Source organism: Pelobates fuscus, chromosome 10 (genome assembly GCF_036172605.1).
Source record: "Pelobates fuscus isolate aPelFus1 chromosome 10, aPelFus1.pri, whole genome shotgun sequence".
NCBI lineage: Eukaryota > Metazoa > Chordata > Amphibia > Anura > Pelobatidae > Pelobates > Pelobates fuscus.
In genome coordinates, this window is record NC_086326.1 from 93,677,209 (window position 1) to 93,703,920 (window position 26,712).

The 26,712-nt window shown below is 41.9% G+C and overlaps 1 protein-coding gene across 1 annotated transcript in view; it reads left to right on the plus strand.

The window, feature by feature from the left end:
- The first annotated feature begins 4,580 nt into the window (after nucleotides 1-4,580).
- TMEM254 (transmembrane protein 254) overlaps nucleotides 4,581-26,712 on the plus strand; it is a 36,087-nt gene continuing 13,955 nt past the window's right edge. The window contains exon 1 of the mRNA XM_063434150.1: nucleotides 4,581-4,705. Within this exon, the coding sequence (XP_063290220.1) occupies nucleotides 4,619-4,705 (87 nt within the window). The 5' untranslated portion in view covers nucleotides 4,581-4,618. The remainder of the gene's footprint in view (nucleotides 4,706-26,712) is intronic.

The window sequence follows — 26,712 nt, forward strand, 5'->3', positions numbered from 1 at the left end:
CATGTTTATTTCTTTAACTGTTTGATTGCTGGCTGCTTGTGTGGCCAACAGACAAATACTGTGGATTGGTGTTATTGTGCACATTCAGTGAGATTCCTCAAATGTCCCCCTGACCTGCCTTTAGAATATATTCAGTTTGCAAATGTGAGAAAAACTCTTGGATTTTCACAGAATTTTGTTAATCCAGAATTAATGCATTGGATCTAAGTGAATAAGCCAACATTGTTGATTAACTACTACGCCCCAAGGTCATGGCATCCACCCAGGAATGATCATAGTGCCTCACAAGACACATCAGGGCTCCATATAATTCCAAACCCTCTCAGTCAAAACCCAGATCGCGAGCAGAACTGTCTGAGCTACTAAGCGTCAATAACTACTAAAGAAACAATGGCATTTGGACAGGTAGAGGCATATTTCCCTACCTATGTTTATGCTAATGATTGTTACTTGTTTTAATTACAGGTTCATTACCTTAAAGGAAACAAGTCTGGACTAGAATCAAGAATAAAACAATACCAAAGCAAAGCTAAATGGAAGTGCTTCCTGGTCTTTAGCCACATGTACAATCTCTTGCTGAACATATTTAAATATGTTTGTTCTATTCTCCCATTATTGCTTCAGATAGCTTTACACTTATAATATTCTGAAAAAAAAAACTAATTTCCCTGATGTGTTATGTTTTTTGGTATAAAAGTTAAAAAGAACTTGCATCACTGGTAATGTGCCCAACTGTAACAAAGGTAAGTCATTACAGTACTATACACACCAAGATGACTGGCAGTGTGGCCAATAAGGGCATCAGGGCTGCCCATGTAGAGAGAAAAGTCCTGCGCTCACTCCCATCACTACTGGGCGGCTGCAATGACTACAGTACACATCAGCCCCAATATATAGTAAAAACCAAAGAAAAACAAGTTACCTGCGCTCTCTCCTTTATCCCTATGTATTTTTAAACAAATGGAGGTCTTTTAGTTACCTCCAATGGCCATGAGAGGATGAGCCCACCTGCCAACATCAAGGCAGACCCCCCTAGGTGGGTCCTAACTCTAACCATTCACCTTGCTTCCTTGAGCCTCTGGCAAAAATCTCTAATGAGACAGAAAGGGGTATTTTTATATACACCCCTATACATTATTAACCCTTAATAGGGAACACATGGGATGGGCGGCTGCATTGTAACAAAGCTGAGTAATACAAAAAATGGATACAAATGCAGCAAGAAAAGTCCTGCGCTCACTCCCATCACTATTGGGCGGCTGCAATAACTACAGTGCCCATGTGTTGAGCGTTGCTGAACTAAAGGTGTGTGGTCCGAAATAATCTATAATTCTGCCAATGTAAGAGTGGTTGAACATGCGCTCAAACTGTAAAATTTGATCCACTACTCCCAACATCATGTGAGTAATTTTTTATATCTGCTGTATTAAAGAATCAAATAATATGACATGACAAGTCTTATTGTGTCATCTGTGCAAAATAAGGACATTCCTGTTCGATTTACAGATAAAAGACAATGCAGCTGGGGACATTTTGAAAAGATTCCTCTTAAAGGGTTGTCACGTCAACATTATCTTTTAATATAATGATCCTTTCATCAAGTTTTGAAATGAAAATCTACTGTTTGTTAAAAGAAGTATAGTATAAGATAGGATCCTTCAGCTATATACATGCACCTTGAGTGGGACATTGTTGGGAAACCTCTATATAGTCTCTCTGGTCTTCCCTGCTTAACTTCCTGCACGGTGCAGTGACATCAGACCAACTACCTGTCAAATTCAACGCCGTCTGACTCGCTTCATTTAACATAGAATCCCCAATCTTTTGAAAATTTGATGAAAGGATTATTGTATTAAAAAATAGTGTAAGGGGACAGTTCTCATTTAATGTCAGTTCCAATATATCAAGTCGTTATAGTGACACTAGAGAGCAGCACTATTTATAAAGGCATATGTAATTAAAGGGACATTTTAGTCACCTGAACAACTTTAGCTTAATGAAGCAGTTTTGGTGTATAGAACATGCCCCTGCAGCCTCACTGCTCAATCCTCTGCCATTTAGGAGTTAAATCCCTTTGTTTTTTAACCCTAGTCACACCTCCCTGCATGTGACTTGCACAGTCTTCCATAAACACTTCCTGTAAAGAGAGCCCTATTTAGACTTTCTTTATTGCAAGTTCTGTTTAATTAAGATTTTCTTATCCCCTGCTATGTTAATAGCTTGCTAGACCCTGCAAGAGCCTCCTGTATGTGATTAAAGTTCAATTTAGAGATTGCGATACAATTATTTAAGGTAAATTACATCTGTTTAAAAATGAAACCAGTTTTTTTTTTCATGCAGGCTCTGTCAATCATAGCCAGGGGGTGTGGCTAGGGCTGCATAAACAGAAACAAAGTGATTTAACTCCTAAATGACAGTGAATTGAGCAGTGAAATTGCAGGGGAATGATCTAGCATGTGAATTCTGCATGATACCTCTTTAAATGAACACTCTAATGTTAGGAAAACAAACATATATTCCTAATGTTAGAGTGCTTTTATAATTATTTACATACAGGCGTCCACCACGGCAGAGATATAAAAGTAATCAGATTTATGCACTTTATAACTTTCAGCGAGCTGCACTTGCCGAGACTGACACTCCTCCCCGGCACCACTTAGCATTTCCTTATAGAGATGCATTGACACATTGCATCTTTATGCAGAGCATGAAGATACTGAACATTAATTATGAAAAAATTAAAGGGCCGCACCAGGAAAGCCCTCTAGTAGCTGTGTGAGTGACAGCCACTAGAGATGGCCTTAGAAAACCTTTTCTCAGAAAAAGTTGTGCTGGCATTGCTGAGACTGCAGCAATTTTACATGATCTTTTTACATTAGAACCACTACATTAAAAGTACACTATAGTCTGCAGAACTATAACAGCTTAATGTAGTAGTTCTGGTGTCCATAGCCTGTCCCTACAGGCTTTTCAGTGTCAACACTTCCTTTTCATAAAAAAGGTGGATCCAGAACTAAATGTCGTGAGGGGCACTGGTAGTGTTGGGCTGGAGCAGATGGATAGGGGGCTGTAGTGTAGGGCACAGGGTAGTGGAGGGGGGTAGGAGGCTGTAGTGGAGGAATAGGGGCAGTAGCAGAGGTATAGGGGGGGGCTTTAGTGGAGGGTTAGGGGGATGTAATGGGGGATAGGTGCTCTGGTGGGGGAATAGGGGGCTGTAGTATACACACTGAGCACTGACGTGTGACATCACCGGCGCTAATTAGACAAGGCAGTGGCAGAACTCCTGCAGAGAGGGCTGCTGTGCAAGAAACTAATCTGCCCCTCCTAGCAAAGGGTGACACAGAAGCACACTAACACACAGATACACACACTGAAACAGATACAAACATATACTTGCACAGACACATACACTGGCAAACACAGAGATACAAACACATACCTACACAAGCACATACACACATGTACCCACACACACACACACACAGATATATGCACATACACACTGACACACACATGCCGGCACACACACATACCTACACATACAGACACTGGCACACACACATACCTACACATACAGACACTGGCACACTTATACATACACACATACCTATATATACATACACTGGCACACATACAGATACACACACACAAACACTGACACAGACAAATACACATACATACCTACACATACTGGCACACAAGCAGATACACAAACCTACACATTCACACACACATACTGGTAAACACTGACACTCACAGATGCACATACAAACACTGGCACACACACACATACACAGATTTTACATACATAACACAACACAAACTGAAATGTACATGTTATTAATCACCCCCTGCTACCATAGCTTCTGGTTGCAAGGGGGTAACTGGTGATTCATGGGCTAGCTGCCACTGATAGGAGTCCGATGCTCTCTGTCTTCGGTGCTCCCTCCTCCCTCCATGTGTCCACCAGGCCGTCCTCCCAGCACTCGACGCATACATTAAAGGGGCCCGGTCACGCTGCCAAAATCCTACATGGAACATTAAAAAAATATATATCCTGACCATATTTACATTATGAGACAGTATATAAATTGCTCAGGCTAGATACATTTTTAAAATGTTGTTACTAGCAACGAACTAGCTAAATATAAGAAGGAAGTAGGGGAAACGAAACAATTTGCATAAAAAAAAAAAAAAAGCTAATTCAGAGCCTTTAAAAGGCAGGATAACTGTTACAAGTGCAAGTTAGGACGTTACTGCATACAAGACGACTGTCACCTGTCAGCAACTCAAATGGAATGTAAAGCAAATTTCACATTTTGGGGTAAAACTGCAAAATTTAGGGGGAGAAAAAAAAATCTCCATGTCTGCTACATTTTCAGAGCAGCTCTGAGGTCCAAAATGTGAAATTCACTTAGATTTGAGATTGAGCGCCAAACAATTCTATTTCGAACACAGACGGAACGTTGCGCTTAGCGAGGGAATTTGTAAGGTAGGTGAAAGGCGATGAATTCCTCTGGCCAATCAGGAGAGGTAATGAGCTAACCAATCAGTGACTAGTTCTTAATCATTCACGTGGTGCCAGGAAGAGAAGCTGGACTTTAATTCTTGGTTAGCCATGGCATCGCCGGGTGGTACTTCCTATTTCCGCAGAGCCAGTCTGATCTGGATGGCAGTCATCGCCCTGTCTATGGGCTTTTTTGCAGTAAGAGGGGATAGTGCATTGTGGGCGATTCCATGTTAAGAGTATTTGCTGTTTCTGTCAATGAGAAACCCCATTGTTAGCACATGACAGAGCAATGTTCTGCTGTATCATGATCTCCAAAGGGTTAAAAATACACACATTCACATACATTATTTAGTAAGTCGTAGGTTGCGGTGTAGTTAACAAAAAAAAAAAAAAATAGGTGAAATATTTTTACATGAATATAGAACTGTGTCCTTATTTTCATTCAAACGAGAGTATGTTCTGATTCTCACAAAATATGTGTTTCTATAATGTGATATATACACAAATAAGGATGCACACAAATAAGGATGCACACTGTAGTGAGGGTGTGAGAAAGGCAGCCGCAGAGTTGCCAAAACGTATACACTATATTTGGTTTGTAGGGCATTTGCGGGAGTGCTTTATGAGATTTTGCACCTGAGGATATAAATCGTAAATTAGGTTTATTCTCCATGCCATTTTGTTATTACTATAATATGATGCAATATAATTAGGTATTATTCTAGTTTAAGTGACTGAATAATCTAAAATTTATTAAAGACAGGAGGCGAATATTTGCTTATCTTTCTTTACTTTAATTCCCAGCAGCAAAGAAACTGTTAACATTAGTGTAAAAAATTCAACCAGAGTGCTGATCAGTAATATACAGTGCCATCAGACTTCTCCCAATTCCTCTTTCTTGATGTCGCCGAACTGTATTAGCGCCAACCTTGTAAACTAAACTATCAACGAACAGTAGATCCTCATGAAGTCAACCACGTAAACAAGCTGTACCAAGACACTGCAGAGTCACTGCGAAAACTTTACACTAGGAGAAAAAGAGAGAGAACCGTGAAAGTATGGTCTCTTGGGTAAGAGAAATTAAAATTCTCACATTTTAAGATAACTTGAATTTAAATCTGAGCTTAAGTTATATTAAACAATCTAACAACTGAACTATAGTCCACACAGTAAGGCAACAGCATTTGATATAACCACAACTGGTATAGGATTAGCCTCGTAATCTGGAGTTAACAAATAAATATTAGAGTCTGAGACTTACCTTGAAGAGTGGGAGAAAGTATTTTCACCTCCTGTCTTTAATAACATTTACATTTTTCAGTCACTTAAACTAGAATAATCCCTAATTTTATGTCAAGGCTGGAAGCTTCATATTTGCTATTTTAACGCTCTTCTATAATAGAAAAAGCAGCGTGTGTCGTAGGTTTGAAATAAAAGGTCAGAAGAGTGGATTTTTTTGACCAGTCTGTGGAAGATAAAATATCCGACAGTGACCTGTCCGCACGAAATGCAGAAGATGCGGCCGCACCTCTAACCGAATGAGCACCAAAAGATTGGTCAATTCCTGCTTTAGTGAGCAACCATCTGATCCAGCGTACAATCGTGGGAGTGGAGACCGTTTGTGTAGTCTAACATAAGAAATGAGTAGCGGTCCTGAAGGAGGACGTAGATTAGTTGTGCTGTCAATGTATTGACGGGTACAACTGGCAACACAGAGAGACGGTCTGACCGGGAAGTAAGGGTAGAAAACCGATGAGGAATTCCTCTTTGTACGTCTGGTAATGGTAAATCTGAATCCGTCTGGTGAGAGAACCACTGCGTGAGAATCAAAGGCCTGAACGTCAGAAACTCTGCGAAAAGACACAAGGCACAAAAGCAGGGCCAGTTTTACAGAAAGTTGGCACAGGGAGAAGGCCTCGTTAGAAGGCCAGGTTTCCAACAAGGAGAAAACTAGAGACATCCCAGATATTGGAATATCTGGCAGTAGGGGGTCTAGTCAAACATATGCCCCGTAGAAGTCTACAAACAGAGAGATGTTTCTCTATCGGCGAAATATCAATGGCATCATGACCCGCAGAAATGGCAGAACGAAATACATTGATTAATCTGTAGGATTTGCCCTGATCGAAGAGAAAGGATAGGAAGTTCAATATTAATGTAAAAGGTGCTAAAACGGGATCAGTGTCCCTTTCTAAACACCAGCTGACCCAAGTATGCCATGTCGAGAGGTAGGTCCGTCTAGTTCCTGGGGCCCATGAATGCCATAAGAGTGATCGAGCTGTGCTCGAAAGTCCCACGACATGCCAGGATCCCCTGAAACAGTCCAAGCCACAAGGAGGAGATGGCCCTCTAAGGCGAGTGGGTGACACTTGCCTACTGGATTCTTGAGGATATCGATAGTTCGAGGTAGGAGAGTGGGAAACCAAGTCTGGGTTCTCCATAACGATGACTATCTGGATTCTCTGAGTTCTGACCTGGTGAAGGGTCTGTTTTGATCATTGAGAATGGGGGAAACGCATAAGGTCCCCTCCTCGGCCATGGTTGTAGGAACATATCGACTGCTGAGGAAAGGAGGTCCAGGAAAAAGGCAACCATTCGTTGTTTCAGACAGGACGTGAAGAGATCCAATGTGAGGGGTCCCCGTAGGAGATGAATGTGACGGAATAGGAGAGGATCAAATGACCAATCGCTGGCGTCCCTTCAATGATGGGAGAACCAATCTGCAACCATATTGTCTGGTCCTGGGAGATATTACGCTTGAATGGAAAAATTCTTGTCCAGGCAGAACTGGTAAAGGTCTTTCGTGAGGTCGGAAAGTAGTTTGGATCTCGATCTTCCGAGCCGAAATATTGTCCATTCTTAACACTAGGGAACAATTGAAGGCGTCTTTCGCAGAACTGCGGATTGCAAAAGATCCTGCAATAAATTTGAGACGATATGGAGTGCCTGTTCCGAAAAGGACCAGAGGCCTCTGGTTGAAAGCTCGGAAAAAGTCGCTCTCCAACCCAAAATACTGGCATCCGACTCTAGGATGAAATCTGTGATCTGAAGATCGCTCTCCTGTTCCAGGCTTCCATAATGCGAAGCCACCAGTGGGGTTCTATACGGACCTTGTCCGTCAAAAATTAATTGGTCATAGGAAGTTGAGCGATGCAAGTTTTCAAATGTTGCATTGCTTGGTAGTATAAAGGTCCTGGGAATATAGCCCGGATGGATGCAGATAGCAGGCCTTTAACGTGTGCTAGATCGTGTAGGCAGATTTGTTGGGCGGATAGCAACTTCCGAATCTTTTTTTATTTTGGGGTAAGGCAGTTGGAGAATTGCCTGTATAGAATCTATTTGAAATCCCAGAAACTGAACTACCTGAGAAGGTCATATTTGTGTGATGGCGTAGTAGGTGTGGGTCCTGGGCCGTTATAAGGATATCGTCCATGGAGCGAACTCCTTGGGAGCAGAGCAGGGCCATCACCAGTTTCATCAGATTAGTGAAACACCATGGTGCGGAGAAAAGGCCAAAGGGAAGGCAGGTGAACTGCCAAATTTTTTCTTGCCAGAGGAATTGAAGGAAAGCCCGATGGCTTTGGGCGATTGGGACTGTGAGGTATTGTCAGGGTTTCTTTGCTGTTTTAAACAGCAAACCTGTCTGTTTCAGTGATTGAGTTTGCAGCTGCAATTACTATGAGCTGCTTCTGCTTGTTGCCACGGTTACTCACCTGTGAGTAGTAATCAACCCTGCTGCTAATCAGTTCTGCCTATTTAAGCAGCTAAGCCCAGAACCTCCTTGCCCTTGCGTGGTTTCCTGTTTCCCAGAAGTCTCCTTGTTCCTGTGTTTCCTGTTTGATCCTGGTTCCTGACTCCGGCCTTGTTCCTGACTCCGCTGCTCTCCGTGCTCCTGATCCTGGCTTGTCTGACTACCCGCTCTGGTGACTGACCCCTGCTTGATTCCTGGACTTTGCTTTTGTTTATTATTTGTTATTTATTAATAAAGGTGTGTTTGCATCTACTTCTGTCTCTGTCTGGTTCCTGGTCCCTGACAGGTATGCGTCCTTTAGATCGAATCTGGAGAACCAGTCTCCCTCGCAAAGGAGGTCCTTGAGAAGATGAATGCCTTCCATCTTGAAATGTCTGCATCTGACCTATTGATCCAGGTCCTTTAGGTTAATTGGTCCCCAGTCTTTTTGCGTACAAGGAATATGCTGCTGAGAAAAGTACAGGGGAAAGGTGACCGCTCGATCGCACCCTTCTCCCTGAGTTTGTGTAATTCTAAGTTTTATGCTAGGTCGTCTACCACTGACATCCATAGTTGGTTCGGTGGAGTGTATTGCATGGGGAGAGTGATAAAATCTGTCTTGAATCCCCTAGCCGTTTGTAGGATCCATTGCGTGACGGACCGCCTGGCACCCTGACTGGGTGCCTCCGCCAATCACTGCTTCCGAGTACTTCCAAGCACTCCCCTAGACACCATCAGCACTGTAGACCCTTAGCCGCTGCAGCTTGCCTAGAGTCTCGCTGTCCACCCACCCTGGACCCAAGTCAGGGATCCAGCATCCAGTGGGTAGACCTCTCCCAATCCAGAGAGTAAAGCTGGATAGCTCTTACAAGAACTAGTGATTATAATCCAAGGGAGTATAATGAGTATAGCAATCCCCAGAGTGAATATAGCTGTCCCCTCCAGACATGAGACAAGGCTCTATGTTGAGGGTGAAAAGGAACTGTTTAATGGCAGCCACAACTGAAAGTCCCCATGCAAGGGGTTTTCCATAACATATTCCAGGGGCTTTCCCCACTGGACCTGAGAGGGGACTGTGACAAAGTACACACTGTAATTACATTGACTCTCAGGTCCAGGACACTCCCACACAAAACAATATCCCTCCCCTATGCCTGTGAGATAATGGAGTCAGGAACTGTACTAAACTCAATTATCTCCAGGCACAGAAAACACACATTTTAACAATACCCCAAAAGTACCCCCAAAACACATGGAAACCCCACAAGCGTCATATCCCCTGATAGCCCCGATCTGGTGGACCAACACATCCAAAAATAGCCCAGATCGGTTCGGGATTTCCATGGAAGTAATAATTTTGACCGACCGTGCACATGGTCCTATGCCCAAAACAGTTCCAGGGAGTTAGGGCCAATGGTCTGTCTCTATTTCTGGAGTACAAAAGTACATAAATCACATAAGATTTTAAATTCCTTTTGGCAGGAGGATGGCAAGCAGGCCCCACCAAGTAAACGTGGCAGAGGCATTTCTGCCACACATTGATCTCGAGATAGTTGTTACCACTGTTGGAAAAAAATGTGTTAATCGACATGCAATTGGTACATTGAAATAAGAGTTTTTTTTTACCTGAAGCAGTACGACCACGTTAGGAGGCAGAGCCACATCCTCAAATAGATTAAAGAACTGTCGATGATAGGGTCTGGTGGGTCCTGAAGCCCAATTATCTGTGGAGCGAGGCCTGTAGCCTGTGAAGGCTGTTCTGCTGGTGGCTTGGCCTCTATAGCGACCAGCTCTCCCAGAAAAAAATTTTTGGGAGCGAAAGATCCTGCGTAGTGAGGACTGGGTTTAACGTTATAAAAACTGAGGCGTGCTTAGAGAGGTCTCGCATAAAGCTGTCTCCAAATAATAATCTGTTGGCTTCTTGTCCCCACTGTTTTGAACTTAGGTCGGCCAATTTGGCGTAAATTTTATAAAGTGCAGCTTTGCGCCTTTATGTTGAGATTGCCACATTGGCATTGCCTAGGCATAATGCTCTCTGAGTCCACTTCCGCACAGTATGCGTCTCAAACTCGCCATTAGTGAATGCCTTGTCTGCTAAAATGAAAATTTGGATGATAGTAATTTGTCTTTGGTTGCTTTCAACCCTTGTTCAATGCGCTTGCGAGGGTCCTTTCCAGATTTAGTTAAGAAGGTGGCCAACGTGGGGTCAAATTCAGGTGTTAAGACAACTTTCTCCAGGATAGTAGGCCTCAACCCTCAATTTAGCCCTAATCTCCTTCTCTATGGTCTTGCGCAGCCACATTCTACATAAATTAGCTATGTGGTCTGGGGGGACCCATTCGGCAGATCGTGGGTGCTGGATTATCCTGGGGTCAAAGAGTGGGAGACCAGAAGCATCCAAGAGGATGTCTGAAGACTCCTTGGGCTTCGAATTACCTGAGCCAGTATCAGTCGGTTTAGTAATAAAGGTCTCCTTAACAAACTCTGAGGTGGAGGAGTCCTGAAGCATATTCGCCGGAAGCTCCTCCTCAGAGTAAGTAGCACCATAATCCTCAAAACGTGACCAGCAAGACGGAAGTGGAACCCTCTAGAGGATCCAGGTAATCCTGCATAGTAAGTAGTAGGGACAATTTAAGTGACTTAGCAGGAGCTTTGTCCTTGCCTGCAGAAGCGCTATCCCCTTTCCAAGGGCGTTTGCACTGGGTTCCTTCCTAAACTAAAGGATGAGAATCCTCTGAATCAGAGGGTATATGTGCAGGAGGGTTTGGTTCGGTAGAAGCCTTTGCATGGAAGGCGGCTATAGCCTTGGGTATTGACTCTGCAATAGTGGAGAAAAGCTAAAGGACCACTCTAGGCACCCAGACCACTTCAGCTTAATGAAGTGGTCTGGGTGCCAGGTCCAGCTAGGGTTAACCCAATTTTTTATAAACATAGCAGTTTCAGAGAAACTGCTATGTTTATAAATTGGTTAAGCCTTCCCCCTAATCCTCTAGTGGCTGTCTCATTGACAGCCGCTAGAGGCGCTTGCGTGATTCTCACTGTGAAAATCACAGTGAGAGCACGCAAGCGTCCATAGGAATGCATTGTAAATGCTAAAAGCAAAAAGAGAAAATGAGGACTGAGATAAAGAAAACGATCCCACTCAGTGGGTGTAATCCAATCTCGTTCTCAGTTATATACCTCCAATTATAAGTGTCACATGTAGAGAAGGGGGAGGGAGGGGGAGAGGGAAGGGGTTTTTTGGTTAAGCCTTTATTAAAGTATAATAAAAATTAGCAAACAGTTTCCCAATAAGTACTAGAACCTCAAAGGTGGGTAAGTAGAGTATAGTTAACGTATTTTAGTTCGTGGAGCAACAGGTATGTCCAGGATACAAATGCCTGGGTAGGTAGTGGATGGGAGGAACGATAGTAAGAGGAGAGAAGGAAAAAGGGGGGATCAATATACCGAAGTATAGAGAGATGCCTGGTAGCGGTAGAGGTAGCTCAGGGAGTCACTATATAGAGAACCAAATGGTGCACTTATCCTGAGGGAATATGGAGCATATATATGTAGGAAAATTCACTTAGTGTTTCCTGGTATTCCTGCATACGATTTGTGCAGGTGAGAGAGTATTGCTCTGATATCAAGGGATATTCCGGCTAATGTTACAGAGCCGTAACCCTTTACTCACATAAGTGCCACACCAAAGTCCTAAGTATGCCCTGGACTAGCTGTCAAAACTCACAACAGTGAGAAAAGAATTAAACTGCTACTTCAAGGCAGCCTCAACCTTTCCCTATCTCCCCATACAAATATCAACCCAAAATGCTAAATGGGGGTATTCCCCATCCACTCTGCAAACAGTTACACGAACAAAAAGTAAAAATAAACAACCCAGCCAAAAGGAAAAAGTGAATGAATCAAAAAAGGAAAACTGAAAATAAATTGCATCGGCTCAAAATAGCTCGACGCGCGTTTCGGCGTTTAAATGCGCCTTTGCTATCCTATGCGACCGGCTGAATGCGCGCGCAGCTCTTGCCGCGCGTGCGCATCCAGCCGACGAGGCGGAGAGGAGGAGGAGAGCTCCCCGACCAGCGCTGGAAAAAGGTAAGATTTTACCCTTTTCCCCTTTCCAGAGCCGGGCGGGAGGGGGTCCCTGAGGGTGGGGGCACCCTCAGGGCACTATAGTGCCAGGAAAACGCGTATGTTTTCCTGGCACTAGAGTGGTCCTTAAGCACGTATTTGAGGGGATGACACAAAATATGTGTGAGAAAAACGAGAATATAAAATCTCAATTCTTTTAAAAGTGTAAAAGTGCACTGAACTCAAAATAAAGCATCAGTGCACTTTAATAATAAGTAGAAGCAGGATTATACTGCATAACAATTGGGTTTTACCCAAACAATACCAACGATAATAATAGGGTAAAATAAGAGGCAGCTCAGTGAGACAGGGGAGTGGGGGACACCCACAGCAACAGTTAGTGGGGTTAGCCCACACAGTGCAAACAAAAACACAGTGGAGATCACCCACATAATTAACAAGAGATGGTGTGTTAAGCCACAGTAATCAATTTAGGTGAGGATAGTCACCAAATACAGTATAGAGTGGGGGTCAACCACTATAATCAATGGAGACAATAAAGTGGGGATCACCCACAAAAGCCCTCTAAAATAAGCAGGCTGGTCTGTAGTAATAATCTGAGGAAAAAAGGAGAATGAAAGACTGTCATCAAGCTTAGTAGTTATTGTTAGGAAAGTAAACATAAGTTTAGGAGTAGTAGGGGTTAATAAATTGACCACCAATAAAAGGATGTGTGAAAGTGCCCACAGATCTGACCGTTCGAGCGCCAGAGAAAAAAGGCAGGAAGACAGAGGACGGGTAAAATGGCCGCCGCGATGTCAGGTAGGCGGAGAAATCGCTCAAGGAAAGACACGAGTGAGAGGGGAAGCCCAAGAAAAGCGCGGCTCCCTGGGAAACGGAGTCCGCGGCCGCAATGTATTGAATGGGAGATGAGAGGGCGGTCCAACAAAGGCTTAAGAAAGGTCTGGAATTAACAGGAACCGAGGTAAACCACCCCGTGTGCCGTTATAGAAACAGCCCGCACGTTAGAAACACGTCAGGACAAATCAATCAAATGGCAATAGGAATGAAATTAAACAAACCTGAAAAAAAGGTTACATAGATAACAATGGGCACGGAAATACAGTGCAAGAAGTGCAAAAAATATGTACCATGAAGCAACTAAGGTACATAAAGGAATTTGTATAAATATAAAAGCTTTAACCAAGCTGAGCAAATCATAAAATTAAACAGACTCCCCTGGGAGGCAAGCAGCAAAGAAAGAGGAATTGGGAGAAGTCTAATGGCACTGTATATTCCTGTTATGCACTCTGGTTGAATTTTTTACACTAATGTTAACTGTTTCTTTGCTGCTGGGAGTTTCAGTTAAAGAAAGATAAGCAAATATGAAGCCTCCTGTCTTGCCATAAAATCATGTTATTACATGCACTTTATGAAATACCTTTTTTTTTTTTTAAATAATTTTTAGTGTGTCATTTTGTCTGCAGACAAGCACTGCAAACTGTGTTTTTCCCCTCTAAACTATGACAATCACCCGATAGGCAAATTGAATACCAGATAATAAATAAATATATATATATATATATATATATATATATATATATATATATATATATATATATATATATATATATATATATATATATATATAAAATCTCTCAATCTAGTAAAAGACCCAGCAGGGTCGAAACGTAGAATTTTTTTGCTGTATGTAATTTCACTTCAATAAATCACATCGTACTAAATTGAAAGACCTGTGTGTGCATCCTGGATGAGAGAGAGAGAGAGAGAGAGAGAGAGAAAATTTTATTTGCCTCATGGGTGATTATATATAGATAGTTAATACATTGTTAAACAAAAATCTGCACACCAGTCGAGCCATAAGACTTGCTTTTCCCACAGAAATCAAAAATTTGCAGTGATGTTACTACCGCAAAGGATTCTGGGTTTGTCATATGCAAATTAGTTTAACAAAAAATTACATTTTTGCCTCATTCCATTCTAAACATTAATTATCCACAGACTTAAGGTGGAAGGGGCTTTCTTTTTCTTTTTTTTTTCAATTCTCTTTTTATTGAAATTTATTACCATAATTTCACTTATACAAAAAAGTATTTAAAAATTCATATTCATACACATAAACACTTAGACAAAAAACATAAAACAACCCACCCCCCACGAGAGCTCTACATACTTCCAGCTTCTACTTCTTATTTCAAAAGGTTTCGATATTACATTTGTAGTAATTTTTTTTCCCAATTTGCCCATAGGCTCAAGTTATCATTCAAAAACTTGCAGTGATCCTTCTCCATTTTAATTTGATATATCAACTGTATTGTTATTAATTTGATGTTAAATGCGGTATCTCCCTTCCAGTTCCTTGCTATTATTATTTTACAGGCTATTAAACAATGAGTTATTAAAAATTGATTTATTTTGTTTGATTTTGGCCATTGATAGTGTATTTCAGGTTTTAGGAATATTTTTACACCACACAGTGTATGGATGATACACTGTGTGGTGAGCCCACTGCCATACAACAGTCACTTGTTTACATGACCACCACATATGGATATAATTTCCTTTTTCCTCTCTACATTTCCAACACTTTGTATCCATAGATGTATCAAATTTAGCTATTTTAGTTGGCGTCATATACCATTGATAAGCCAGCTTAAAGTGTGTTTCTATCAATATGAAAGAATGGACATATTTATAGATTTTTTTGTAAAGTAGCTAACCATTCATTTGATTTCATATTTATTTTTAATTCAGTGTTCCATTTTTTAATAGCACTGGATAAAACTGAATCATTCATTGGGTCTAGCATTCTAGCACATCTAGAGAACAACTGCTTTGTTTTATTATGGTATATTATTGATTTAAAAATATCATACATATTACCCTCTATTACTATCTCAACTTTCTCCAAAAAGTGTTTTACTCTGAGGTAAGTATATACATCTTTAACAGAGAACTTAAACTCCTCTATCAGCATTTTATAAGGTTTAATTTTGCCATCTTTGGTCAGATCTTTTAAAGTGCTTATTCCTTTTTCCTTCCATAATTTTTTATGTATCAACAATTTTTATTGAAGTTTTATAGGGGTACAGAAGAGAAAAGGGGATGGGGGGAATATTGTTAGTAACGTATCATACATACATTTGCTTAAAAGGCGATAAGCTTTATACATACATATTATGGTCAACATATTGATACGTAATTAGCGTGTCGTGTTGGGTGTGTTTGACATGTCAGGTTTTCCCAGCGTTGTGGGGGGGTGTTAGGTCGAACCTTGCGAGGTTCCCCTCTTTGTCCTGAATTGTTTCGTTTCTCTATGTCATGAGCACCCCATGTGTGGGGGAGTTGGGGGGGTGAAGTGATAGATAGAAGGGAAGTGAAAGGGGGTGGGGGGGTGGGGTTTTAGGATTTTCCCAGGTTCCTGTTTAGTAATGAGTACATCTGTCAGGTTGTCGTTTTCCTAAGTTGGCGATTTTGCTAAGGATGGAGTGTCCATTTTCATTGTGTGGTAGTTACGTTAATTTATAGTTACATATGTCAGTCGACTTTATATTGCATGTACATTTGGTTCAAGGAAGGGCACAGCTGTCGGTCCGTAGGTTTCTGCTTCGATCGTCTCATGTGGGGGGTATGGCGTCACGCTCCATATATGATTGCCATATATTCCAAGCTTGTGACCAATCTTTTTTGGGGCTGCTGGAGCGCCTGGCTGCAAGCTCATATATCTTGGTCGTTTCTATAGTTTTTATACATTCTGTTGCTGTGGGCAGGGTGGTGGATTTCCAGTGTCTGCTTATAGTTGTTAGCGCAGCTATAAGTATATGGTAGATTAGATATTTTTGCTTACCCTGTACGTGTGTGGACAGGAGTAGGAGCAGATATGTCTCTGGCTTGCGGGGTATAGAAGTGTTGGTGCTATCATATATGATGGCTGTGATGTCGTCCCAGTATTGTGTTAAGGAGGGGCAATCCCACCAAATATGGAGCATTGTGCCTTTATGTTGTTGGCATCTCCAACAGATGTCGGAGGCGTGTGGGTAGGTGGCTTTTATGCGTGTGGGTACTAAATACCACCGGTATAGTATTTTCCTAGATAGTTCCAAATGTGAGGTGCATTTAGAGAGGGAATGATGTGCGTGGAGTATCTCGCTCCATTGTTGTTCATCAAGAGGGTATTTAAACTCTTTTTCCCATGCTGCAATAAATGAGAGTTGGGCATGTGTTTTAGGGGTTTGCATATTTTTGTATAGTTCCGAAATGAGTTTTTTAGGGGTTGCGAGACGTGCGCATATTTTCTCTACTACCGTCAGCTGTAGCCCTTTTACATTATTAGACCCTGTCAAGGTTTGTTTGAGTAACCATGATCTTAACTGCATATATGAGAATGAGGCTATTTGGGTCAGGTGGTATGAGGTTGCTAAGTCTTTGAAGCTTCGGAGTGTGTGTTCCTGAAGTAATTGGTGCAAATGTGTCACTCCATGTCTGTGCCATACCGTGTAGTTGAAATTTGGTATTAGGTAGTGTAATGCCTTCATGGGTATTGCTGGTGAGATTTTGTCTAGCCAGCCCACTGTGCGGCAGTATTGGTCCCAGATGGACAGGGTGAGAGCTGTGGTAGGTAGTAGTTCGGTCCTTACGGGCCTGTTGCGTCGGGGTAGCCATGCTAGTATCGACATGGGAATATTGTTAGCATGTTGTGCCTCCAGGTCCATCCATTGGGTTGGGCTCTGTCGGTTGCAGGCTGTTAGTAGGGGGCCTAGGTTGGCTGCTCTGTAATAGTTAGATAAATTTGGTACTCCCATGCCCCCTTTATTGCGTGGTAGGTATAACGTGCTTTTTGCCACTCTTGCTTTGCGTTTGTTCCAAATAAAGTTTAATAGCGTTTGTTGTGCATCTTGTAAGAATTTGGGTGGAACTTTTATAGGTAGTGTTCTAAACAGGTACTGCAGTTTTGGTACAATAATCATTTTAAGTGCGGCTATTTTCCCAGACCAGGAGATGAATTTCCCCTTCCAACCCAGTAGGACATTTTTTATTTCATTCAGTGTTTTCTGATAGTTAGTTTTGTATAAGTTTGTTAAGGTTGGCGTGATATGGATTCCTAGGAATTTTAGGTGGTCATTGCGCCAGTCGTAGTTGAAGGAGGAGCGTAGTCTATTTAGGTTATCAGACGGGATGTTGATGCCCATTGCTTGGGTTTTAGTCATGTTTAGTTTATAGAAGGAGCATCTGCTGTATTGGGAGAGGGTGTCGTGAAAGTTAGGTAAGGATATATGTGGTTGTTCTAGCGTCAGGAGTATGTCGTCTGCAAAGAGTGTGAGTTTATATTCTTTCCCTTGTCTTGTGATGCCATGTATATTGGGGTTATCTCTAATGAGTTGAGTGAGTGGCTCCAGGGACAGGATATAGAGGAGGGGTGACAGTGGGCAACCTTGTCTTGATCCATTGGTTATGTGGAATTGTTTCGAGCTAAATCCGCCGTTTGTGACTTTTGCTGTCGGTTTAGAGTATAGTGCTCCCACTAATTTCAGGAAGGTGTCTGGAAAGCCGTATTTAAGCAGGACAGCGCGGAGGAAAGGCCAGTGCAGTCTGTCAAATGCTTTTTCAGCATCCAGTGATAACATGATGCACTAGGTTCGCCCCCCGCGTCCCCCCTGTAGTAGATCTAGTACCTTTCGGGTCCCGTCTGCCCCTTGCCTGCCACTGACAAATCCCACCTGATCTTCGTGTATCAAGGTCGGGATTATGTTTGTTAATCTGTTGGAGAAGATCTTCGCCAGCAGTTTAATGTCTGTATTGAGAAGTGAAATGGGTCTTAAGTTTTGGCATTTCGTGGGGGGTTTACCTGGTTTTGGCAGCGTAGCGACATGCGCCATAAGCATGTCCTGGGGCATTTGTCCTGTTGTGAGGATATGGTTGAAGGTTTTTCCTAAGTGTGGAGTGAGGATTGCAGCTAGCCGTTTATAGTAAGAATTTGTAAGCCCGTCGGGTCCTGGTGATTTGCCGTGGGGGAGTGAGTGTATGGCTGTTTGAATTTCTACGTGTGTAATGGGGTTTTGCAGTATAGTTTTCTGTTGTTCCGTCAGTGTTGGTAATTCAGTCATTTGTAGGAAGCTTTGTATTTCCTGGGGTGTAGGTTGGTGTAGATTAGGGTCGTCTTTGAGGTTATATAGTGTGTGGTAGTAGTCTGCCATTGTGTCATTGATATCTTGTGGGTTGTGTATTTTAGAGCCTTTGGGTGTTAACAGGTATGGGATTTTTGCATTGGCTAGTTTCTGACGCAGTGAAGTTGCTAGGTATTTGCCTGCTTTATTACCTTGTGAGTAGAAGTTTTGTTTTAGCCTGTGTGATATGCGTGCTGTTTTAGAGATTGCTAGGTTGTTAATACTTGTTGTGGTGTCCTGTATTAGTTTTGTTAAATGTGCTGAGGGGCTCGCTATGTTCGCTGCCGTTGTGTCCCTTAAGGTGCGTAATAGGGTTAGGTGTTCCTGTTGTGCTTTCTTTTTTAAATAGGACGCCCTGCTAATCATAAGTCCTCTAATAACTGCTTTATGGGCTTGCCATACAGTAGTTGGAAGCACTTCTTGTGTATCGTTAATTTGGAAGTATGACTTTAAGGCTTCTGATGTTTCGTCTGAGAATGTTTTGTCCTGTAAAAGGGAATCATCCAGTCGCCATGGTGGCCTGCCTCTATGTTGATAGTCCGCAGTCAGTTCTACTGTGGTCGGGGCATGGTCTGACCATGTGATATCCCCAATCTCACTGTGGGTCACCCTAGTAAGTAGTGGTCCGGTCATGAAAATGAAATCGATCCTTGAGTAGGATTTATGTACTGCTGAGTAGAAAGAGAATGATTTCTCGTTTGAATGGAGTGTTCTCCAGGAGTCGTATAGGCCGTGTTCCCCTAGTAGTTTGTTAAGGGCTTTGCTCTGTGTCTTGAGCGTTTTGTGTCTAGGGGATGTGGACTGTAGCGTAGTGTCCATGTGTGGATCGAGGGGGTGGTTCAAGTCTCCACATAATAAGATTGAGGCTGTTTGACCGGGTGGGAGTTTGGAGAGTACCTTATGTAAAAAATTCCGTTGATGTACGTTAGGGGCATAAAAACTTATAATGGTATATGGCAAGTTATTTATAATACATTGCAGTAGTACAAATCTGCCCTGTTTGTCCCTAATGACATATAATGTTTCAACCGTTAGTGAGGAGTGCAATAGGATAGAGGCTCCCCTGGATTTGGAAGAGTGCGTTGCATGAAATTGGTGCGGGTAGTGTTGTACGCCTAGTGTGGGCACTTTGGAATTAACGAAATGAGTCTCTTGTAGACATACAACGTCTGCCCGACTCCGTTTGGCTTCCTCTAGTACCATACGCCTCTTGTGGGGGGTGTTTAGTCCCCTACAGTTGTGCGAGTATATTCTCATGTTATGGGAGAATGGTAAAGGGTGTTTAGGATCAGTTCTTCACATTCAATATGGTGATGTAGTGTGGAGCCGGTGTGGTTGCTGAGCAATTTGTGCATCGACATTCCTGAGGTGGTTTTGTGCCTGGGAATCATAGGATCAAGGGGGGTAGGGAAACAGGATGAACAGTGGGAGTAAGAACAAAGTATATACAGGTAGACCCAAACGTGGGTCCTGGCACTATGGCGTTGTGCCATGGGGGATGGACGCCCAAGTAGCGTCTTTAGTGATGTGGCCAGTGGGCTCTCTTAATTTTACTTTTCACGTTTCTTCCCAGAACCATAGGTCAGTTGTTATACGGGGATTGTGTGTGCGGTCATGGTGCCGACCGGTGAGCCTAGCTCATTGTGCAGTTATCTTATGAGTAAAACAATAATTGGGCATATAGTGTCGTCACCACATTCTCTTATATACAATAATCTGTTTTGCATTCAGTAACATCTTTTATCACATTATTTCCGTTAGTCAGTGATGGTGCGTGCATTTTGCAACCTGCATTACATTCAGCAGGAAATTTGTGAAGTACCCTCAGTGTACTTGAACCTTCTGTGCTGTCCCACTGCACGTTACGGGCATGACATGTGTAGCGATGTGTATTATAGACATAATATGTGTGGAAACGTTTGTTTATTGGGTAGTTGGGGTACTTTGTGGTAAGTGGCTCCTATGATGCTAAAGAGTGAGGTATGGCGCTTGCTGGTGCCATCTCTATGTGTCACTTGTGGCCCACGTGCAGGTCATGATTATCTGTTCTTGCGGACACGTGATATAATTGTATGTGTGTCCCTCCCGCCCCTCTAATAGTATACACATCATGTGCGATAACATTCAATGGGATAAGTAATACAATCATGTGTAGAACAGATATTTACAGTATTATCTGAGTAAAGACACCATACTTCGCATTCTGCTATGTGGTCTTATATAACCTTGTTACAAACATGGCGGCCCAGACCGCCTTATATCTATTAATATGCTAGGTGGGGGTATCCCCTTCTCCCGCGTCTAGCGCGTGTTGGGAGATAATTTGATTAGGTTTGTGAACGTAGTGCTAATCAAAGCAATTAACCTCGTTAAAAAATAATAATCATAACTATGGTAACGATTAACTACTGAAATTACAACATAGAGAAATCTCACGTGTCCCTGGTTATGGCCGTGGCGGCCTAGTCCAGCGTTAGGCTCAAGGGGATTTAGCTTGTGTTGAGATCTGGCGCCATTCCGGAGTCAGTCGCCTGGGTGGGCTTGCTTGAGTCGCGGGGAGATCTTGGAGGAGTCCCCATTCTCGCAGCAGGCGGGTGCCGTCATCTGGCGTGTGGATGATTTTGAGCTCGTTGTTTTTTGTTATCAGCAATTTCGTAGGGTATCCCCAGCGGTATCTGATACCTGCGCGGCGTAGTTCTTCTGTTACAGGGTGGAAGTCTCTTCTGCGTTTGAGGGTTGCAGCAGATAGGTCCGCCAGTATCTTGATTTTCGCGTAGGCCTCAGGCGGTGTCGTGCGGTTTCTGCTTGCCTTCATTACTGCTTCTTTTATGTGGTAGTAGTGTGCTCTCAGCAAGACATCTCGCGGGATGGAGTCAGGCAGATTGCGTGGTTTTGGTACTCTGTGTACCCTATCTATTAGGAACATATCAGTGGGTATATCTGGAGCGTAGGCCCGCAGCAGGCTTTGTACGTATACTTGCAGGTCTTGTGGTAGAATATTCTCTGGGACTCCTCTGAGTCTGATATTGTTCCGTCTCGAGCGGTCTTCGGCATCAGCCATCCGCGCTTCCATTTGTTCAATTTTTTGCTCCAGCGTCGCGACATGGTCAGCCATATCGTTGTGCGCTGTGGCATATTCGCTTAGCTTGTTTTCCAGGTGCGCGGTTCTGTTGCCAACGTCCTGTATTTCTTTCTGGAGTTGAGCTATGGAAGATTGCCACGTTTTGATGAGTCTGTCTGCCATGGCGTTCATTGCCTCATCGAGGTGTGTTTTGGTCAGACATTCCTGGGTATTGTGTAGCGGGTCCGCGGGTGAGACGCTTCCCGCCGTTTGAGTAGCGGCGCCATCTTGGATCACCTCGCGGTCATCTTCTTGATTATTTGCACTTTTCTGGTGGAAAAAGTTAAGTTTTTCATGTTTCTGCATGTTCTTCTTCCCTTTAGTGCTTGCCATTTTGAGTTTGTCGGTATTTTCAGTAGCTCTGGGAGGCGATGTTAGTGGATTTTGAGAGCCCGGGTGCCGGAGCAAATTCCTAAGCTGCCAGGTTGCTCGGCGGTTGGCAACGCCCCCTCTTCCTTCCATAATTTTAAGGAAATATTCTTCATATTTAGTTCTATTATATCTAGGTTTTGAAAATCAAATATTTTGTTAACTAAATCAATTTTTTCCTTATTTTTTGCCATATTGGAATAATCTGTCCTAAGATATATGATCTGGATAAATTACATTTTTTTTATTTTCCCGAATAAGTCTAAAGGATCTCTTAATTGGCTAGATTCTAATTCTGACCACCACCATATCTCCTCTTTATTTTGTTTTATCTGGCCAGCCATGACATGCGTTATAATCCCTGCTTCATAATATTTCCTTATGTTTGGATAACCTAAGCCTCCCTTCTTTATTCCTCTTGATAATACTTCGTTTTTAATTCTGGGTTTTTTCCCTCGCCATACAAAGTTAGAAAAAGCATTGTTGATCATTGTTAACCATGCATTCAAGGATTTCTAATGGGAGCATTCTAAACATATAAATCCATTTTGGCAAAACATATGATTTCAAAGTATAAATTTTTTCTCCATTCTTTCAAATTCTTATTAGTTTCTTTTAAGAGATCCATGAAGTTTATTTGCATAATGTTTTCTACTTTTCTGCTAATTTTAATTCCTAGATATGGGAACGTTTTAGCTTTAATAAAATTATATTTTTCTTGATATGAATCTATTTCTTGATTCGACATATTGATATATATAGCAGTTGATTTTGTTTTATTTAATTTTTAATTTGATACTTCACTATACATTTCAATTTCTAACATTGCGTTTGGTATAGATGTTGACGCATTACTTAAAAATAGAATAGTATCATCAGCGTAAAGAGATATTTTTAGTTCTTTCTGACTTGCTAGGAATCCCTTAATATTTTCATTATTTCTAATTCTATTAGCTAGAACCTCTATAGTTAGTATAAACAGTAAAGGGGACAACGGGCACCCTTGTCTGGTCCCGTTGTTCAATTTAAACCATTCTGAGCATATGCCAGGACCAATTGTTCTTGCCGTTGGATCTTTGTATGAAGCTAAAATTGCATCAAGCAGCCAACCTTGTATACCTATTTCTTCTAATGTGAACTTCATAAAGTCCCAGCTGACCCTGTCAAAAGCTTTCTCAGCATCTAAAGACAGGATCAGCATGGGACTTTCTTTGCGTTGTGATATATCTAGTGCATCTATCAAACGTCTAATATTATTGCTTGACATTCTGTCTGAAATAAAACCGGTTTGATCAGGATGGATTAGTTGTTTCATAACTTCTTTTAATCTGCTAGCTATAATCGCAGAAAATATCTTAATATCTACATTTATTAGTGATATTGGGTGATAACTCTGAACTTTAGTTGGATCCTTCCCTGGTTTCAGTATAGGTAGAATGTTTGCTTTAAGCATTTCTTCTGGGAATCTGCCCTTTTTGACTGCAGTATTAAAAATATTTTTAGGTGGTCTGTCAATAGGTGTTTCATTGTTTTATAGAATTTGTTCCCAAATCCATCCAGACCTGGCGTTTTATGAGTTTCTAATCTGTCTATTATTATGTTAATCTCTCCTTCCGTAATTTCTTTGTTTAGATTATTTATTTGTGTTTCTGTTATTTTATTCAATTTTGCTGATTTTATATATTTTTTTTATTATTTCTAAAGGAGTAGTTACTGGATGACTATATAAGTTGGCATAGTACTCATTGAATGCTTTCCCTATTTGTTCTGGTAAAAGGGAGATAGAATCATTAGTTATTATTTTATCAACCTTATTGGATGTATTTCTTTTTTTCAGCAAGTTCGTCATTATTTTATCAGCTCTATTAGATTTATGATAATATTTAATTTTAAGTTTATGCATATTTATTCTGATTTTTTCATAAGTTTTTTCCTGTATCTCAGATTTAATGTTATCTATTTTTACCTGCTTTTCCTTGGTTGGGTTTGTATTATTTTTCTTATTTAAATTATATAGTTCAATATAAAGTTCTTGTACATTTGCGCCTTTTTCTTTTTTCTTTAATTTATTAAGCATTATACAATGTCCCCTTATTACCGCTTTATATGTGCACCATAGAGTATCATTCTCCACTTGTCCATTATTATTTTCTTCAAAATAACAAATGGTCATTTTATCTATATAGTCTTTATAATCTTTATTTAATAATAATGATTCATCTAGCCTCCAGGTTGTATTCTTACTGCACTTTGATCTATTACTATTTAGTTCCAGGCATACACTATCATGGTCTGACCATATTACTGGCTTGATCTCTATTTTATCTGTTCTTTCTATCAGTTTAGAGTCTCCAAAAATCAGATCTATTCGCGAGTACGAATTATGAGGCCAGGAATAAAACGTGAATTCTTTCTCTGCAGGATTATTAAGTCTCCATATGTCAAATAGACCTTCTCTTTTCATCAAGTTATTAAAAGTCCTTGCGTTTTTTTAAGACTTGTTTATCCCGCTAGTTTGTTACTATATTGCTACTTCTTCCTTTTTTCCCTCCTCCCTAGAGGAACAAATTTTTAAAGGAAAGGATCTGCTATTCCATCTTTTTTCATCCTGTTTACGCCAGTGTGTCTCTTGGATCATAGCAATTTGAACATGTTCCTTTTTTTAAGTACTCTTGAAAAGCTTGTCTTTTTTGAGGGATATTTAAACCCTGTATATTTAACGTTATTATTGAAATTTTTTTTATTTTTTTTAAATTAATCTAGAGAGCTCTCGTGAACAATACAATAATTTTTTTTTTTTTTTTTTAATTCTTTATTTTTCTGTGCATGAGTTAGTATAACAGGCTTTCATGCCATGCCCCAACAGCAGTAGCATGTTTCAACATATGCAGAGTATAACAGTTGTGGCATATAACATAAATGCACATTTTTTGTATGGTGGTTAACAAGAGAAAACAAGCTAAGTATAAGTATTTTAGTATGCGTAGCGTCTAGCTGACGTTTAGCTGAAATGCATGGTACATGGTTACAAGGATGAGTGTAAGTTATCGAGCATTTACCTACAAGCTTAGTATGCTTATTATACCATGTCGAGATAGCCAAGCATTGTACCTCACTTTGAGACATGGTTTGCATCGTTACAGGCTGTAATAATAGGCTAATGAAGACGTAGTTAAGTACAAGCTGTTATTACCTCTGGGAGACCGGGCCCTGTTGCAGGAATGATTGGGTCACTTTCACTAAACAAAATAAGCTAAAACAGTTTAAACTGAAAACAACGCAAAATGATGTGGCTGGCAGAGGCTTACTGGCTGAGTTGAGTTAAACTGAGGGCACAGCATTGGTAGGTGTCTAACATATCACATCTGCATATTGTAACACATCAGGCCACAGTTCTACTTTGTCAGGTGGCTGGCAAGAGTAAAAGGTTTATGGACAGAACTGCAGCTTTGCAGTGGGGGGCAAGATGATCACCTCGAGGCCCTTGCGGCCGCGTTCTAGTTCGGTTGTTGAGGTCAGTTCATCAGTGGTGCTGGTTCTCGCCTGTGTAATCCCCAGATTCCGCAGGTTTATTTCCGTGGGCCACATAGGTAAAACCTCCGTGTGAGTCTCTGCTCCGCCAGTTTCCTCTGTGTGCTTCCCGATCTACCGCTGCATGCCGGCTGTCAGGTGTGTATCGCGGCGTTTTCGGCAGGGCTGTGCTGCTCTTTACGTTGGAGACCAGTTCTCTGCTCGGCTGAGAGGTAGGTGTTTGCTGGCTCATTGTGCCCTCTGCGCTTCGCCTGCTTCTGGCCTGCTGAGGTGCTGCAATGCTGTCAGGCTTGTGCGTGGGTAAAGAATAGTCCTTCCCTCTGCCATTAACGCACATGGCGTCCGCCATTTTGGTCGAGGTGCAGAGGTCGCCGATCTGGGTGGTCTCATTTCTGGGCCCCCATTGTGTTGTAGCGGTCGGTGTCCCAGGGCAAGGACCGGGATCACCCCCCCGGTCCAGAGGGGGGGGGGGGGGGGGGGAACAGGGCCGGATCCGCTCTGCTCTGGGTCTGCAGGTCAGGCACTGTTAGGCGGGATAGTGGGGCAGCGGCCGTCCGCCCCACTCACCGCCGGAGTAGGCCCCGTCTGGGGCATCAATGATTCCTCCTCCGGGGGACTGTAGCTCAAGGAGCCAGCCTCTCCCCAGATCCAGTGCCTCCTCTGGGCTGCCGGTCTTGCTGTCAGTCCGCTTTTAAGTCGGAATTTGTGGTTTTAGGGGCTGAAAGTTCTGAAAATTGCAGGAGCTGTTCATGCTTGTGACCGTCCAGCTCGGCGGTCCGGCCCCACCCCCCAATACAATAATTTAACAACACAATACATAAATGAAACAACTACAAGTATATTTAGTACTTGGAGTATATTTCCACTATTTCCACAGACTCTAAAAAGAGTCGAAAAACACTTTCCTTGGTGGGTCTTAATGCCCACTTTAAACCTTTTTCAGGTTACAGCAGGGGAGGCTGTCTCGGACATGGAGGAACCAAATCTAAATTTTTCTTCCCTTTTTCTATCTCTCTCCATTCCCTCTCTCTCGTCTAGTATATTCTTTTTCTGCACTCCTTTTCCTCTGAGACGGAAAGAAAAGATTTGGTAGTCGAGATTGGGTAGACGAGAGAGAGAGAGAGAGAGAGAGAGAGAGAGAGGAGAAGAGAGAGAGAGAGAAGAGAAGAAGAAGAAGAAAAAAAAAATATATATATATATA